This window comes from Trachypithecus francoisi, unplaced genomic scaffold (genome assembly GCF_009764315.1).
Source record: "Trachypithecus francoisi isolate TF-2019V2 unplaced genomic scaffold, Tfra_2.0 Lachesis_group5, whole genome shotgun sequence".
NCBI lineage: Eukaryota > Metazoa > Chordata > Mammalia > Primates > Cercopithecidae > Trachypithecus > Trachypithecus francoisi.
Window position 1 is genome coordinate 41,594,361 of NW_022681470.1, and position 18,247 is coordinate 41,612,607.

The following is an 18,247-nucleotide window of genomic DNA, read 5'->3' on the forward strand; positions in this document are numbered from 1 at the left end:
CCAGGCTGTAGTACAGTGGTGCAATCAAGGCTCACTGTGGCCTCAACCTCCTGGGCTCAAGCAGTCCTCCCACTTCACCCTCCCAAGTAGCTGGGACCACAGGTGCACACCCCTACACTTGGCTCTCCTTCATTTCTGATAATATTTTTTAAAACACACATGATATCTAAGGTCCATATTCATGAAAATCAACTAAGCACTATCAGAGAAATGATGGGGGAACCTGTTATAGATAAAGCCAAGATTACAGAATGAGAAACAAATTTAAATGCACCTATGATTTTTTCCAGTACGCAGCTCTGCTCTTCATTTCCTCCCCAATAACAAAATAGACCTAATGTGCATAAGCCAGCTATAGTTACGAATAAATAACACCACTTAGATTTTCCCAAAGTGGTCATCTGCCTTCCAGGATATTTTGTATATATTTTCTCTTCCCCTATTATATGCGGAAAACCGTAGACCAATAAACCAAAAGCAAGGCACACAGTATTTTCTCTTTCTCATAGTTACTGTAATATAGTTTGCATATTCCATTAATCTCTGAAAAATGAAGCTGTGACTTTCAAACCCTGACTAGCTAAAAAGATCTAAACCACCGTGATTTTTCTTAACCATAACTGCATTTTTGAACAAAAGAGCTTTTGAAGGGATGCCCAGCCCCACTCCAAAACAACTGAATCAGAATAACTTAGGAGGGGCAATTTTTTTTTTAAATCACAAGTGATCCTCCTAAGCTGCTTTTAGAGTTGAGAATTTTTGTTCTAAAAAAAAGAAAAAAATACTCCAGTGAAAGAAGAATGCAGAAACAACATTGAGAAGAAAAGCCTAGTTCCAAAAAAATTTCTGACAACCCAAAGGTTTTTTGTTTTGTTTTTTAAAGACTAATCACCACTTGGGACTTGGGACATTAACTGAAGTTGGGAATTACGCCTTAAGGAAAATTCTCACAAAAGCCTACTTTTATACCATAATGATCTAAGAGTTAAACACTAAAAAGATACTGTATTTAGAAATCATGACACCTGTAACTCAATCTTTCCCCTCTGTCATCACAAACAGTCCTGAACCAGAAATACATTTCTGTACTGTATGAGGTTGAAAAGGAGTACCAAGAAGTGATCAGCTGGGGCTAAAAATCACTGCTGAGAAAAATTAATTTTTTGCTTATGAACATAGCATATACAGATTCTAATTTAACAATTTTGGTATCATTGTGGCATGTCATTTTGGAACAACATCAATGGTATTTTCTAAAGTTGCTTTTTTCCAACAGCTTCAACCTCCTTGTCCAAAGAGGGGAAAAAAGGACCTTCCTAATTAAGGTGCCATTACATAAGCTGACATTCCCATAAATTATTTGGGTATCTCCATTATATTACATAATTCCATTTGACATCATCAACTCAACAGTGTAAAATATTTATTTAGAAACAAAGATCAGAACATCTTTAATTCTGAAGGCTCCTATTTCATACTTACTGTGTTATGATCACATTCATAATACTTAAGTGTGCACATCATGAAATTAATAAAATAAATCCAAGAAGAGTCAAACCTACCACAAGAGTGTCCAAAGAATCAATCAGTGTCAGAGAAAATCTAAGAAACAAGTGTAACAAGATATAAAACGTTAGAATTCTAAATAGTTTATGAATGTACAAGTAGACTTATCTACATTCTATTGACTGGTAGTTTCTATAAATTAGTACTTTCATGTATCCACAGTACAATGTAACCTATAAAGCCCTGAAAAAAACTGAAAAGCCTTAATATTTATGTTCAATGAATCTATGCATCTTCAAGACGCATAGAAACATTCATTAGCTCTGAAAACAAATGAAAATATTAAAACATCAACAGTCTGATGTGCTAATGACTTTATAAATATTTTAAAAGTTACATATATTTTAAGTTATATGCAGCTTAATAACTAACTTTTCTCTGATCCAAGATGTAAACTGATGAATCTTTTATAAATGATAACAGAAGGGAATAAAGAAGCATAATGTAATACATAAAACAGTCTTTAAAATTTAGCCAATCCCTAGAAATATTATACGTAAACTGCCTCTAAAAGTCTAAGACTTGGGAACTTTGAGATGCCATGCCATGCCCCGTGTTAACTAATACTCACTTTCCCAAGGCATCATCGACGTCACCGCGACTTGGCTCTTGGCCTCTAACTCGACCTCTACAGGTTAAAGGCATGAGTTCATCAGCAGGGTAAGCATGTTCCTGCAAGGAAAGTTTTAGTAAGTCACTACGGAAAATAAGAGAAAGCACACATCATTTTAAGAACATAACTTCTTCATAGTTAAAAAATAAAATAAGTTAGTCAAAAGTTGTATTAAATTTACACCCTGTGGAATCTTTTCAAAAATCTTTACTTAGAAATGTAATACACACTTGGAAAAAAGTCAAACAATACCAAAAAAATTTCTTTAAAAAACTGATAATCTGCTTCCCCTCCCCTTCCCAATCTCACTTCCTAGAGGTAACTACTGATAAGATTGGCATTTATCCTTCCAGATTTATCTCAAATACATACACATATATTATTCTAAAATTTTATTTACGAACAGGTGTTCATGCCATATGCACCTATTGCTCTAAAATTTGTTTACTTAAATCATGGAGTTTTCTTCCCATGTTATTAGAATGTTACAGATGTACTCTATTCTAACAACTACAAACTGATAACATTAGCTAATAGTTAATGAGTACTTATATTCTAAGCACCATTCTATCTATATATTTTAGTTAATTTAATTGTCACAATGCTCTGAAGTAGATTCAATTATCTCCAATTCATGGATGAGAAAACTGAGGCCCAGAGAAGTTAAGTAAGTCTAGATCACACATCCAGTAAATGATCCAGAATTCAAAGCCAGGTACCCTGACTCCAGAGTCTATCCCCTTAGCAGTGCCCACTCCTCAAAGTATCCCTCTATTGATGAACATGGAGGTTGATTTCAATTTTTCACTATATAAACAGTGCTGCAATAAACACCTATGTGCATGTATCTTTTGAACATATGCCAGTATTTCTATGTATTAGATACCTAAAAATAGACCCATTAGGGTCAAAGGTATGTATAACTAATTTTTGGTAAACGCTACAAATTGAGGACACCAATCTACACTCAATTACATTCTCACTAACATGGAAATGATCAATAGTTCACCTTTTGCCAATCTCCTAGGTAAAAGATGGTATCTAAAGTTTCATTACTAATAAAGATAAACATCTTTTTGTATTATCCATTGCTATTTCTTTTTTGAAATGTCTGTCTTTTGCCCATCTTTCTACTGGTTGCTTTTTCTGGCCAAAAGAGACTCTCATACATTATGTTTGTTACATACAGTAAATATTTTTCTCTTTTGTTTGGCTTTTGACTTTATCTTGCTTTTACCTTACAGTTTCTGGCTTTTAAGCATGCTTTAAAAGGATACCCTGAGCCTCTGAAAACAGCACTCTTACAATTTTTTTGTATTGATATTTACTCCATGTGGAATCTATTTTCATTTATAATATGAAATAGGAATGTAACTGTATTTGCTCCCCCAAAATAGATAATTTTCTAAATACTACATTTAAAACCATCCATCCTTTCCCCAACGGCTTGAAATACTGGGTTCACTAGTTCTAAACTTTTCACAAACACATGTTTCTGTAGTATTTATTCATTCTACAGACCTATTTGCCTATTCTTACTCCAAAACCATGATTTTATCATTAAAATAATTAAAATTAAAATCAATAATTTAAATAATTATAAAAATTAAAATTAAATTTTAATTATCATTAAAATCAATAAACCATTATTTTAATTTATTATATGAAAATTATTTTATTAAGTTTACCCTTCTGGAGAACTTTGAAATTTCCTTAAATTCTACTGAAATTTTAATTGGAAGAGCCGAATTTGGGGACAATCGGTATCTTTACCAATTGAGTCTTCCTTTCTCAGAATACAGTAGGTCACTGTATTAATTCAGGTATTCTTTTATGAATTCAGTTTCATCCTATAGGCTGCACATATTTCTTAATATTATTAATAGGTACTTTATAGTTTGCATTACTGGGATTTTTGTTATTTTAAGAATGACCATGACAGATCATTTCTGGTGTAGATGGTAATGAAGTACATGGAGGAATCTTCCTTCCTTACCACTACAAACACAATGAAATGCTAAATCAATGTTATAAATTATTTTTTAATACACAGTTGAGCTTAAGAAATTTTCAAGTACCAAAATTAAACGGTGGAGTATAGAAGATAAAGCTGCACTGACCACAACATGGGTATTAGAGATAAAGACAGATTTTAGTGGGAGTTACATTAATGCCCAAAGAGCACAGGAGTTGATGCTGGTGGCCCTGCATACGTGGTCACGAGCCAGAGCTAGGCTCTTTTAAGTTGGGTGGTTGCTTTTGCAAAACTGGACTAGAACATTTCTACCTACTTGCCACGGGTCTTAATAGAAAAGAATAAAAACAATAAAGACCTGTTGATCTTTATATTTCCTTCACCAAGGGACAGCTTCTGAAAGATTCCTCTAAAATTAATAAAATATAATTACGAGAAATATAATATAGTTAGAATCATGTTTCAACTTTAGGTAATACTAACTCCCTGCGCCAAGAATAATAGGATTAACATACTCATAATTCTCCCCCTCAATATAGGATTTTTGTCAGTTATGTTATTAGAGGCAGTCTCACTTTGTATGGTCTCACTATGCACAAGTTTCAATTACTACAGTTTCGTTACACACCCAACAACATGGTTCAAATTTCAGTTATCATGATATATTAACTGTAATTACATAAAACACAAACTTTGATGCTAGCTCTTTAGTTCACCAATCACTACGTAAATAACATGCTCATGATGATCGGTAATCAATCACATTACTTCTTTCAAAGTCTGTCAATTGAATGATCACTCTGTTTACTCAGTTCACACAGAGATGAGTGTATGTTGCCTCCTTGTCACCCCGTGATAATCCTATGTAACAGTTTACAAAACTGAAAAATCAAAGGGGAATTAGCTAACAAAGATAAGAGTCAGGCAAAAAAATAAAAGTGACAATGCAAAGTGAAATTTGAACATGAAGTTATCAACAAATTTTAGCTGACCATGGGAATGTCGTCACTTTCTCCATTCAAGAGACTATAGATAAGCAGCCACAGAAACGTAATAAAGGCCAGGTTATTGACACACATTAAGTGGTTGTGACATAAAGGTTGAAGATGACACATAACATGTTATGCCCTCAAAAAACTTCCCATTGAAGAAATCCTCAGAGATATTTCATGACACTGAAAGAGCAAAGGACAAAATATTTAAAGCTGATCCAAATTTAGAAAGGAGTATGCCAATTCACCAAGTATAGAAAAGATACCTGCTCCATATCTGAAGTTATACAGTGAGAAGGCAGAAAGGTAAGCACTGTTTAAACTACTCTTAATTAAGAGTTTTTTGTTAAAAAAATAATTAATAAGGCCGGGTGCAGTGACTCATCCCCGTAATCCCAACACTTTGGGAGGCCAAGGTGGGTAAGCCACCTAAGTCAAGAGTTCAAGACTACCTGGCCAACATGGTGAAACCCCATCTCTACTAAAAATACAAAAAATTAGCTGGGTATGGTGGCAGACATCTGTAATCCCAGCTACTCGGGAGGCTGAGGCAGGAGAATCACTTGAACCCGGAAGGCAGAGGCTGCAGTGAGCCAAGATCTCACCATTGCACTCCAGCCTGGGCAACAAGAGACTCCGTCTCAGAAAAAATAAATAAATAAAAAATAAAATGAAAGCACTTTAAATTTCAATGTTTCTAATATTTTTAATTACCATATGGAAATAACAGTTTTGCTATTTTTTCATTTCTCTTATATTTATAACCATTAGAAAGAAAAGTTTTGATGTTTTAACAAAGACTTTGAAGGTTTATAACATCTACATTCTGGTCTGAAACCGTAATTCCCCAAGTTGGTAGCGTGACAATTCAAGTGGAGTTGACGCACAGCATTTTTCTAAGGCTCCTCCAATTTCTTTTTTATTTTGTTCATCTCTTGATTGCCTGATGTACTCAGGTATTTTATTATTTATTTGTTTTAAAATAAGAGTATCATGGGTATTGCAGTTCTCTGATATTCCTGGGTTAGGCTGTCTTTTGCCTTATTTGAAAAACAATTTGAATGGTTATAAAATGGTTGGACCATTTTTTTTTTCCTTCAGAAGTTTGAAGACACAGTTCTATACTCTTCTTGCATTTGCTGGGTGTTGCTATGGCAAAGTTTCTAAGACTGCAGTGATCTTTTTGTATCTTGTATATGACTTGTTTTTATTATGCTAATGCCCATATGATTCTTAATTCGTGAAATTCAGCAAAAATACTCCTGATTCCATGTCCAACTCTCTCCTACTGCCTCTCAGTCAACTTATTTAGATTCCAAACTCATAGCAAATTAGCAGCAGAAATACAGACTAGTGGCCAGGAACACTAAACACACAGTAAAGGAAAGAAAAAATACACACAGAAAGTGGGGAGGCGGGGAACCAAACTTTTAAAGCAGACTAAAGAATACTTTGCATTGAAGATGGCAAGCTTTCAGATATTTAGAAAATTGAGTGCTCTGTAATGATCCATTCCTGAGTAGAGGATTCTAGGCAACACATGTTTTGATATCATCAGAATCCACATACAGCTACTAAATTCTGAGTTCAATATCATGTAATTTTAACATTATATATAATTTCTCAGCATAAATTCCTAATTACTTTTTTTTTTTTGAAATGGAGTCTCACTCTTTCACCCAGGCTAGAGTGTGGTGGTGCAATCTCAGCTCACTGCAACCTCTGCCTCCTGGGTTCAACAATTCTCCTGCCTCAGCCTCAAGAGTAGCTGGGATTACAGGTGTGTGCCACCACACCTGGCTAATTTTGTCTTTTTGAAGAGATGGGGCTTCACCATGTTGGCCAGGCTGGTTTTGAACTCCTGACCTCAGGTGATCCACCTGCCTTGGCCTCCCAAAGTGTTGGGATTACAGACATGAGCCTCCATGCCCAGCTCCCAATTACTTTTACATGTGTCTTTTCATGTGTCAGACTCCTGACTACTCTTTTATGTGTCAATTCCAACACAACTGATTTCCCAGAATGTACATTTTTATTGCTTTACAGTTTTATATTTAACACATATAAACAACAGTTAGAAGAAATACAAAACTTTTTTAAAGTTCCTAATGTATTTTGAAAGAATCTTTGTAAAACATCACTCAAATGTTAATTAGGTTGTAAATAGTTCCTTACTATTTTAAACACTGCGTAGAAAACTTCATACTGCTGTTTTTTAGTGTTTTGTAACAGACACACACACACTGTCTGAAATTAATATAAATTCAAACTCTAAATTAAATATGAAGTTCAATTCCTGAAATTAATCTAGATAATAAAAATATTAATAGCAACTGCAACCCAGAATAATCAAATAAGGGAGTTTCAAACCAGGTGTAAAAATACTTTGTCTCTTTGTTTCAAGATTAAAAATAAAAATACAACCACACCTTTTTCTTTGGGTTAACCACAAAGCAAACTACAGACAGTTTGCACAAATTCAGAGCAATGCATATGTGGCAAATTAACAGCTTCAAATGTCCTGGCTTTTTGAGGCACAGTAATACCTCCTCTCTCTTCACAATTTATTGTTGAGGGACAAGTAATTCATATTGATATGACTCAGAGCCATGAGAAACATTTAATAATTATCACTCAGAAATAAAACTCAGATGATAAAAGAGTCCTATATAAATTAAGTAGAACATGTGCCCACCTGAAAGCAAAGAGCAAAAATAAAATAAAATAAAACAAATCATAACAGACCCTTCATATCACACTCTCAATTTACTAGGGCTTTGAGGTAACAGACTTCTTTCTGCTCTAAAACACTCAAGTCAAAGCAGCATCAAAAATTGACTCTTTGCTCCTAGATCTGGTAACTTCAGCAATTTTAAAAAAGAACAACAAGGGGGCGGAGCAAGATGGCCGAATAGGAACAGCTCCAGTCTCCAACTCCCAGCACGAGCGACACAGAAGACCGGTGATTTCTGCATTTTCAACTGAGGTACTGGGGTCATCTCACTGGGGAGTGCCGGACAATGGGTGCTGGTCAGCTGCTGCAGCCCGACCAGCGAGAGCTGAAGCAGGGCGAGGCATTGCCTCACCTGGGAAGCGCAAGGGGGAAAGGAATCCATTTTCCTAGCCGGGGAACTGAGACACACAACACCTGGAAAATCGGGTAATTCCCACCCCAATACTGCGCTTTAAGCAAACGGGCACACCAGGAGATTATACCCACACCTGGCCGGGAGAGTCCCACAGCCATGGAGCCTCCCTCATTGCTAGCACAGCAGTCTGCGATCTAACCGCAAGGAAGCAGCGAGGCTGGGGGAGGGGCGCCCACCATTACTGAGGCTTAAGTAGGTAAACAAAGCTGCTGGGAAGCTCGAACTGGGTGGAGCTCACAGCAGCTCAAGGAAACCTGCCTGTCTCTGTAGACTCCACCTCTGGGGACAGGGCACAGCTAAACAACAAAAGAGGAAGCAGCAGAGGCCTGTACAGACGTGAACGACTCTGTCTGACAGCTTTGAAGAGAGCAGTGGATCTCCCAACACGGAGGTTGAGATCTGAGAATGGACAGACTGCCTGCTCAAGTGGGTCCCTGACCCCTGAGTAGCCTAACTGGGAGACATCCCCCACTAGGGGCAGTCTGACACCCCACACCTCACAGGGTGGAGTACACGCCTGAGAGGAAGCTTCCAAGGTAAGAATCAGACAGGTACACTCGCTGTTCAGCAATATTCTATCTTCTGCAACCTCTGCTGCTGACACCCAGGCAAACAGGGTCTGGAGTGGACCTCAAGCAACCTCCAACAGACCTACAGCTGAGGGTCCTGACTATTAGAAGGAAAACTATCAAACAGGAAGAACACCTATACCAAAACCCCATCAGTATGTCACCATCATCAATGACCAGAGGCAGATAAAACCACGAAGATGGGGAAGAAGCAGGGCAGAAAAGCTGGAAATTCAAAAAATAAGAGCGCATCTCCCCCTGCAAAGGAGCGCAGCCCATCGCCAGCAACGGATCAAAGCTGGTCAGAGAATGACTTTGACGAGATGAGAGAAGAAGGCTTCAGTCCATCAAACTTCTCAGAGCTAAAGGAGGAATTACGTACCCAGCGCAAAGAAACTAAAAATCTTGAAAAAAGAGTGGAAGAATTGATAGCTAGAATAATTAATGCAGAGAAGGTCATAAATGAAATGACAGAGATGAAAACCATGACACGAGAAATACGTGACAAATCCACAAGCTTCTGTAACCAACTCGATCAACTGGAAGAAAGAGTATCAGCGATTAAGGATCAAATGAATGAAATGAAGCGAGAAGAGAAACCAAAAGAAAAAAGAAGAAAAAGAAAAGAACAAAGCCTGCAAGAAGTATGGGATTGTGTAAAAAGACCAAATCTAGGTCTGATTGGGGTGCCTGAAAGTGAGGGGGAAAATGGAACCAAGTTGGAAAACACTCTTCAGGATATCATCCAGGAGAACTTTCCCAACCTAGTAGGGCAGGCCAACATTCAAATTCAGGAAATACAGAGAATACCACAAAGATACTCCTTGAGAAGAGCAACTCCAAGACACATAATTGCCAGATTCACCAAAGTTGAAATGAAGGAAAAAATCTTAAGGGCAGCCAGAGAGAAAGGTCGGGTTACCCACAAAGGGAAGCCCCTCAGACTAACAGCAGACCTCTCGGCAGAAACTCTACAAGCCAGAAGAGAGTGGGGGCCAATATTCAACGTTCTTAAAGAATTTTAAACTCAGAATTTCATATCCAGCCCAACTAAGTTTCATAAGTGAAGGAGAAATAAAATCCTTTACAGATAAGCAAATGCTTAGAGATTTTGTCACCACCAGGCCTGCCTTACAAGAGACCCTGAAGGAAGCCCTAAACATGGAAAGGAACAACCGGTACCAGCCATTGCAAAAACATGCCAAAATGTAAAGACCATCGAGGCTAGAAAGAAACTGCATCAACTAACGAGCAAAATAACCAGTTAATATCATAATGGCAGGATCAAGTTCGCACATAACCATATTAACCTTAAATGTTAATGGACTAAATGCTCCAATTAAAAGACACAGACTGGCAAACTGGATAAAGAGTCAAGACCCATCAGTCTGCTGTATTCAGGAGACCCATCTCACATGCAGAGACATACATAGGCTCAAAATAAAGGGATGGAGGAAGATCTACTAAGCAAATGGAGAACAAAAAAAAGCAAGGGTTGCAATCCTAGTCTCTGATAAAATAGACTTTAAACCATCAAAGATCAAAAGAGACAAAGAAGGCCATTACATAATGGTAAAGGGATCAATTCAACAGGAAGAGCTAACTCTCCTAAATATATATGCACCCAATACAGGAGCACCCAGATTCATAAAGCAAGTCCTTAGAGACTTACAAAGAGACTTAGACTCCCATACAATAATAATGGGAGACTTCAACACTCCACTGTCAACATTAGACAGATCAACGAGACAGAAAGTTAACAAGGATATCCAGGAATTGAACTCATCTCTGCACCAAGCGGACCTAATAGACATCTATAGAACTCTCCACCCCAAATCAACAGAATATACATTCTTCTCAGCACCACATCGCACTTATTCCAAAATCGACCACATAATTGGAAGTAAAGCACTCCTTAGCAAATGTAAAAGAACAGAAATTATAACAAACTGTCTCTCAGACCACAGTGCAATCAAACTAGAACTCAGGAATAAGAAACTCAATCAAAACCGCTCAACTACATGGAAACTGAATAACCTGCTCCTGAATGACTACTGGGTACATGACGAAATGAAGGCAGAAATAAAGATGTTCTTTGAAACCAATGAGAACAAAGATACAACATACCAGAATCTCTGGGACACATTTAAAGCAGTGTGTAGAGGGAAATTTATAGCACTAAATGCCCACAAGAGAAAGCTGGTAAGATTTAAAATTGACACTCTAACATCACAATTAAAAGAACTGGAGAAGCAAGAGCAAACACATTCAAAAGCTAGCAGAAGGCAAGAAATAACTAAGATCAGAGCAGAACTGAAGGAGATAGAGACACAAAAACCCTCCAAAAATCAATGAATCCAGGAGTTGGTTTTTTGAAAAAATCAACAAAATTGACAAACCGCTAGCAAGACTAATAAAGAAGAAAAGAGAGAAGAATCAAATAGACGCAATTAAAAATGATAAAAGGGATATCACCACCGACCCCACAGAAATACAAACAACCATCAGAGAATACTATAAACACCTCTACGCAAATCAACTAGAAAATCTAGAAGAAATGGATAATTTCCTGGACACTTACACTCTTCCAAGACTAAACCAGGAAGAAGTTGAATCCCTGAATAGACCAATAGCAGGCTCTGAAATTGAGGCAATAATTAATAGCCTACCAACCAAAAAAAGTCCAGGACCAGATGGATTCACAGCTGAATTCTACCAGAGGTACAAGGAGGAGCTGGTACCATTCCTTCTGAAACTATTCCAATCAATAGAAAAAGAGGGAATCCTCCCTAACTCATTTTATGAGGCCAACATCATCCTGATACCAAAGCCTGGCAGAGACACAACAAAAAAACAGAATTTTAGGCCAATATCCCTGATGAACACTGATGCAAAAATCCTCAATAAAATACGGGCAAACCGGATTCAGCAGCACATCAAAAAGCTTATCCACCATGATCAAGTGGGCTTCATCCCTGGGATGCAAGGCTGGTTCAACATTCGCAAATCAATCAACGTAATCCAGCATATAAACAGAACCAAAGACAAGAACCACATGATTATCTCAATAGATGCAGAAAAGGCTTTTGACAAAATTCAACAGCCCTTTATGCTAAAAATGCTCAATAAATTCGGTATTGATGGAACGTACCTCACAATAATAAGAGCTATTTATGACAAATCCACAGCCAATATCATAGTGAATGGGCAAAAACTGGAAAAATTCCCTTTGAAAACTGGCACAAGACAGGGATGCCCTCCTATTCAACATAGTGTTGAAAGTTCTGGCCAGGGCAATCGGGCAAGAGAAAGAAATCAAGGGTATCCAGTTAGGAAAAGAAGAAGTCAAATTATCCCTGTTTGCAGATGACATGATTGTATATTTAGAAACCCCATCGTCTCAGCCCAAAATCTCCTTAAGCTGATAAGCAACTTCAGCAAAGTCTCAGGATACAAAATTAATGTGCAAAAATCACAAGCATTCTTATACACCAGTAACAGACAAACAGAGAGCCAAATCAGGAATGAACTTCCATTCACAATTGCTTCAAAGAGAATAAAATACCTAGGAATCCAACTTACAAGTGATGTAAAGGACCTCTTCAAGGAGAACTACAAACCACTGCTCAGTGAAATCAAAGAGGACACAAACAAATGGAAGAACATACCATGCTCATGGATAGGAAGAATCAATATCGTGAAAATGGCCATACTGCCCAAGGTGATTTATAGATTCAATGCCATCCCCATCAAGCTACCAATGAGTTTCTTCACAGAATTGGAAAAAACTGCTTTAAAGTTCATATGGAACCAAAAAAGAGCCCGCATTGCCAAGACAATCCTACGTCATAAGAACAAAGCTGGAGGCATCACGCTACCTGACTTCAAACTATACTACAAGGCTACAGTAACCAAAACAGCATGGTACTGGTACCAAAACAGAGATATAGACCAATGGAACAGAACAGAGTCCTCAGAAATAATACCACACATCTACAGCCATCTGATCTTTGACAAACCTGAGAGAAACAAGAAATGGGGAAAGGATTCCCTATTTAATAAATGGTGCTGGGAAAATTGGCTAGCCATAAGTAGAAAGCTGAAACTGGATCCTTTCCTTACTCCTTATACGAAAATTAATTCAAGATGGATTAGAGACTTAAATGTTAGACCTAATACCATAAAAACCCTAGAAGAAAACCTAGGTAGTACCATTCAGGACATAGGCATGGGCAAGGACTTCATGCCTAAAACACCAAAAGCAACAGCAGCAGAAGCCAAAATTGACAAATGGGATCTAATTAAACTAAAGAGCTTCTGCACAGCAAAAGAAACTACCATCAGAGTCAACAGGCAACCTACAGAATGGGAGAAAATTTTTGCAATCTACTCATCTGACAAAGGGCTAATATCCAGAATCTACAAAGTACTCAAACAAATTTACAAGAAAAAAAACAAACAACCCCATCAAAAAGTGGGCAAAGGATATGAACAGACATTTCTCAAAAGAAGACATTCATATAGCCAACAGACACATGAAAAAATGCTCATCATTGCTGGCCATCAGAGAGATGCAAATCAAAACCACAAAGAGATACCATCTCACACCAGTTAGAATGGCAATCATTAAAAAGTCAGGAAACAACAGGTGCTGGAGAGGATGTGGAGAAATAGGAACACTTTTACACTGTTGGTGGGATTGTAAACTAGTTCAACCATTATGGAAAACAGTATGGCAATTCCTCAAGGATCTAGAACTAGATGTACCATATGACCCAGCCATCCCACTACTGGGTATATACCCAAAGGATTATAAATCATGCTGCTATAAAGACACATGCACATGTATGTTTATTGCGGCACTATTCACAATAGCAAAGACTTGGAATCAACCCAAATGTCCATCTGTGACAGACTAGATTAAGAAAATGTGGCACATATACACCATGGAATATTATGCAGCCATAAAAAAGGATGAATTTGCGTCCTTTGTAGGGACATGGATGCAGCTGGAAACCAGCATTCTTAGCAAACTATCAAAAGAACAGAAAACCAAACACTGCATGTTCCCACTCATAGGTGGGAACTGAACAATGACATCACTTGGACTCGGGAAGGGGAACATCACACATCGGGGCCTATCATCGGGAGGGGGGAGGGGGAGGGATTGCATTGGGAGTTATACCTGATATAAATGACGAACTGATGGGTGCTGACGAGTTGATGGGTGCAGCACACCAACATGGCACAAGTATACATATGTAACAAACCTGCACGTTATGCACATGTGCCCTAGAACTTAAAGTATAATAAAAAATAAAAAAGAAAAAAGAACAACAAAGCTGAAAGACCTAAACTGCCTGAGTTCAGGACCCACTATAAAACTACAATAATCAGGACAATGTGATATTTGTATAAGGGTAGACAGATCAACAAAACAAAATACACAGTCTAGAAACACACCCATGTATATCTGATACACCAATTTTTTTACACATATGTCAAAATAATTCAGTAGGGAAAGGATATTCTTTTCAACAAATGGTGCTGGAATAACTACATAGCCACATTAAAAATACATATATAAATCCACCTTTACCTCACATCATATACAAAAATTAACTCAAAATCGGTTATAGATCTAATGAACAAGCTAAAATTATAGAACATCTGGAAAAAAAAACAAGAAAAAAATTTGTGACCTTGGGCTAGGCAAATATTTTTTAGGTAGGCTATAAAAGGCATGAATCATAAAAGAAAAATAATAAACTGGACTTGATCATAATTTAAAATATTTGTTTCAAAAGTTCCTGTTAAGAAAATTAGAATGTAAAGCACAGACTAGGAGAAAATATATCTAAAGCATATATTTGATAAGTGACTAATACCCAGCACATATTAACTTTTATAACTCAGTAATAACAGAACAAATGACCTGATTTTAAAGTGGACACAAGATCTAAACAGATTCTTCATAAATACATATATATATGAATAGCAAATAAGCACATGGGAAAATTTTCAACATCATTAATCACCAGGAAAAATCAAATTAAAATCACAGTGAACTACCACTACACACCCAACAGAATGGCTGAAATTAGTAAGACTGGAAATACCAAGTAGAAGGACACAGAATAATTAAAACTCATACACTGCTGGTGGGAAATGCAAAATATTATAGCCATTTTACAAAAGATTGGCATTTCTTATTAAGTTAAACTTACACTTACCATATGACCTAGTAATCCTATTCCTAGGTGGGAAATATATGAAAATGTATGCCCAAATAAAAACTTGCACTCACAGGTTGACAGCAGCTTTATTAATACAGTAACAGCCAAAGACCAAAAATAAGTCAAATACTCATCAAACGGTGAACAGAGAAAGAAATTGTGTTCTGGCCGGGCGCGGTGGCTCAAGCCTGTAATCCCAGCACTTTGGGAGGCCGAGACAGGCGGATCACGAGGTCAGGAGATCGAGACCATCCTGGCTAACACGGTGAAACCCCGTCTCTACTAAAAAATACAAAAAAACTAGCCGGGCGAGGTGGCGGGCGCCTGTAGTCCCAGCTACTCCGGAGGCTGAGGCAGGAGAATAGCGTGAACCCGGGAGGCTGAGCTTGCAGTGAGCTGAGATCCGGCCACTGCACTCCAGCCTGGGCGACAGAGCAAGACTCCGTCTCAAAAAAAAAAAAAAAAAAAGAAATTGTGTTCTATCAAATCAACTAATACTACTGGGCAATAAATAGGAATTACAATATATCTCCAACATTGTGTTCTATCAAATCAACTAATACTACTGAGCAATAAATAGGAATTACAATATATCTCCAACAACATGAATTAATCTCAAAAGCATCACACTAAATGAAAAAGTAAATCAAAAGACTATGTACTGTATGATGCCATTTATATGAAATCCTAGGCAAGAGAAAGCTATAGTGACAAAACACAAATCAAGGTTGCTAGGGGTCAGAGGTGGGGAGAAGGAATTTATTGCAAATAACTTTGAGTTAAATTTTTGAGGTGATGAAAATGTTCTGTATCATGATTGTGACGGTGGTTAAACGATTGTATACAATTGTCAAAACAGAACTGTGCACTTAATTTGAAATTTTATTGTCTGTAAATTATACCTAACAAAGATGAATTAGCGGAACGATTTGGTTCTACTGAAAATTCTAGGCAGAGTATCACAGCGTGATTACAAAATGTTTTGGGAGGATACTATAGAATTTCTTGTGTAATTTTGGTAGGGTTTTAGGATGTTCTGAAAGCAAAGGCCAAGGAACAATGAAATGATAGTCCCATAATAGTCTACACAAAAAGAGGTAAATATAAATTTACAACTCCCTTACTCCCATTAGTACCATGCCTAAAATACTTTGTTTACAGAATTACTGTTTTTGATGAATGAATCATTAAAGTGTGAAACACTGAGTACAGAGTTTCACACAGGGAGGATGAAAAAATTTTTGGAGATGGATGCACAACAGTGTGAATACACTTAATGCCACAAAACTGTAGACTTAAATGGTTAAAATGGTAAATTTCATATTATGTATATTTTACAACAACAAAATTTTTTTTAACACATTGGGGAGTAGGGGAGAGGCACTCCAAAAAAAAGTACATAATTCTAGAAATGCACAGGAAGTTCATTTTAAAACAGTTTCCTTGGTTTGATTAATAAAGACTATTCTACTGTTGCTTTCACAAAATCAAGTTTAATAGTGGTTATGAGGTACGATTCTACTAAAGGAAACTGTGCTTACCAACTCTTTCCAAGCTTATTTTTAATGCTTAGAGCTCTTACCAGAATATAGTTTTTGCTTATAACAGTTCGAGTTGTCTAATATAGACGGGGAAAACACTGGGAGCTCCAAAAAGGTTCTACATTTGGATGGCCCAAATACATGTCATTTTGTCATCTAAATTAATCTGTAAACTAAACTGAACACAAATACTCAAAACATGCTAACAGAAGCCCTAAAGTGACTGTGGCCTGAGGTTAAATAAGGTCACACAAGAACTGCTAAGGTAAACATCAAATTCATGTTATTCGGGAAAAGAGAAAGCCATCTGTACAATTCACTGTGGGTAAACTGCAGCCTGACTGGGGCTAGAGATCTGTCAAATGTAGTCGTTATAATACTAATAGTTATGCCAATAAGTGATAAAAATTCGAAAATCCCTAGATTTAAGTACAGAGATGGCAGGTATGTAGTAATCTACCTAAAGCTGGCAGGACATTTTTATTAAGAAACAGCATTAATAGAACCTTCTATTGCATTAATAGAAAAAATAAGTTCAAAGGGCACATGCCAAGAACAGGAAAGAACGTATGTGCTTTAAGCAAGTTCTATGTACTAACAGGGAAGAACGTATCTGCTTTAAGCAAGTTCTATGTACTATCTGGAGAATGAGTTCTGAGTTACAGGCTAAGTGGATTTTAGCAGGGCAATTTCAATTTAGGTAGGAAATAAATAATAATTAATAGTAGTAGTCATTATCAGTAGCAGTAGTAAATTCTTACATCATGCTTCCTATTTGCCAGACACTAGTTCTAAGTACTTTCATTATATTAACTTGCTTAATCCTTCTAACAATATTGTGAGGCAGGCAAACCACTGTCTTCATTTTGCAGAGATGAAGAAACAGGCTCAGGAAGACTAGGTAACTTTCCCATTGTAACCCAGATGAGAGGTGGCAGAGCCATCTCAGGGTGTCCTGTTCCATGTCCAGAGTTCTTGCTCTTAATAATACTATATATTGCTTGTCTTTGGAAAACACCACTGCTTTCCTGGGAAGCAAGGTTAAAAGAATTGTTCTACTGTAGACCAGACTGGAGAGTAATATTAGAAAGAACTAGTGAGAAATGAGGAAAAACTTTCAACATTTATTAAAAACCTGCCATGTACCAGGCATTTTACATTTTAGGATAGTAGGCAACTGACTATAAAAAAGTAAATAGATTTACAGACCCTGAAATTCACCTTAAACTTGTATTTTCAATTAAGTTTATTATTTCTTTGAATTTAAAACACAAAGATATATCACGATCAAATGCAAAAAAAAAAAAAAAACCACATTATTTTACTTCATCTTCACAAGAATTCAATTCAGTTCTTTCAAAAAAATTTACTAAGCATTTATGTACCAGGCACAAGACATATTAAAAAGGTGAATTTATCAAAAATTAAAGAAATTGGTTCCTGTTCTTTAAAAAAAATCTATAGTCTACAATAACTCTTTGCAATTAGTCTCATTTTACATAGACACTGCTCAGATGAGTTAAATAATCTGTTTATCAGATGGGTTAAATAACCTGTTTAGGGTCCAACTTGTAAATAGCTGAGACAGGATTCGAACTCAAGCCCT

At 36.8% G+C, this 18,247-nt stretch overlaps 1 protein-coding gene across 13 annotated transcripts in view; it reads right to left on the minus strand.

The window, feature by feature from the left end:
- Positions 1–18,247, minus strand: part of EDEM3 (ER degradation enhancing alpha-mannosidase like protein 3) — a 91,680-nt gene that overhangs the window by 65,561 nt on the left and 7,872 nt on the right. For all 13 annotated transcript variants that reach the window (XR_004434382.1, XR_004434383.1, XM_033200062.1 and 10 more), the window contains 2 exons: positions 2,138–2,238; positions 1,563–1,602 (listed from right to left, as the gene is read on the minus strand). Coding sequence is in view for 11 of the 13 variants with exons in the window: in XM_033200062.1 (XP_033055953.1) it covers positions 1,563–1,602; positions 2,138–2,238 (141 nt within the window). In the remaining 2 variants the exon portion in view is untranslated. The remainder of the gene's footprint in view (positions 1–1,562; positions 1,603–2,137; positions 2,239–18,247) is intronic.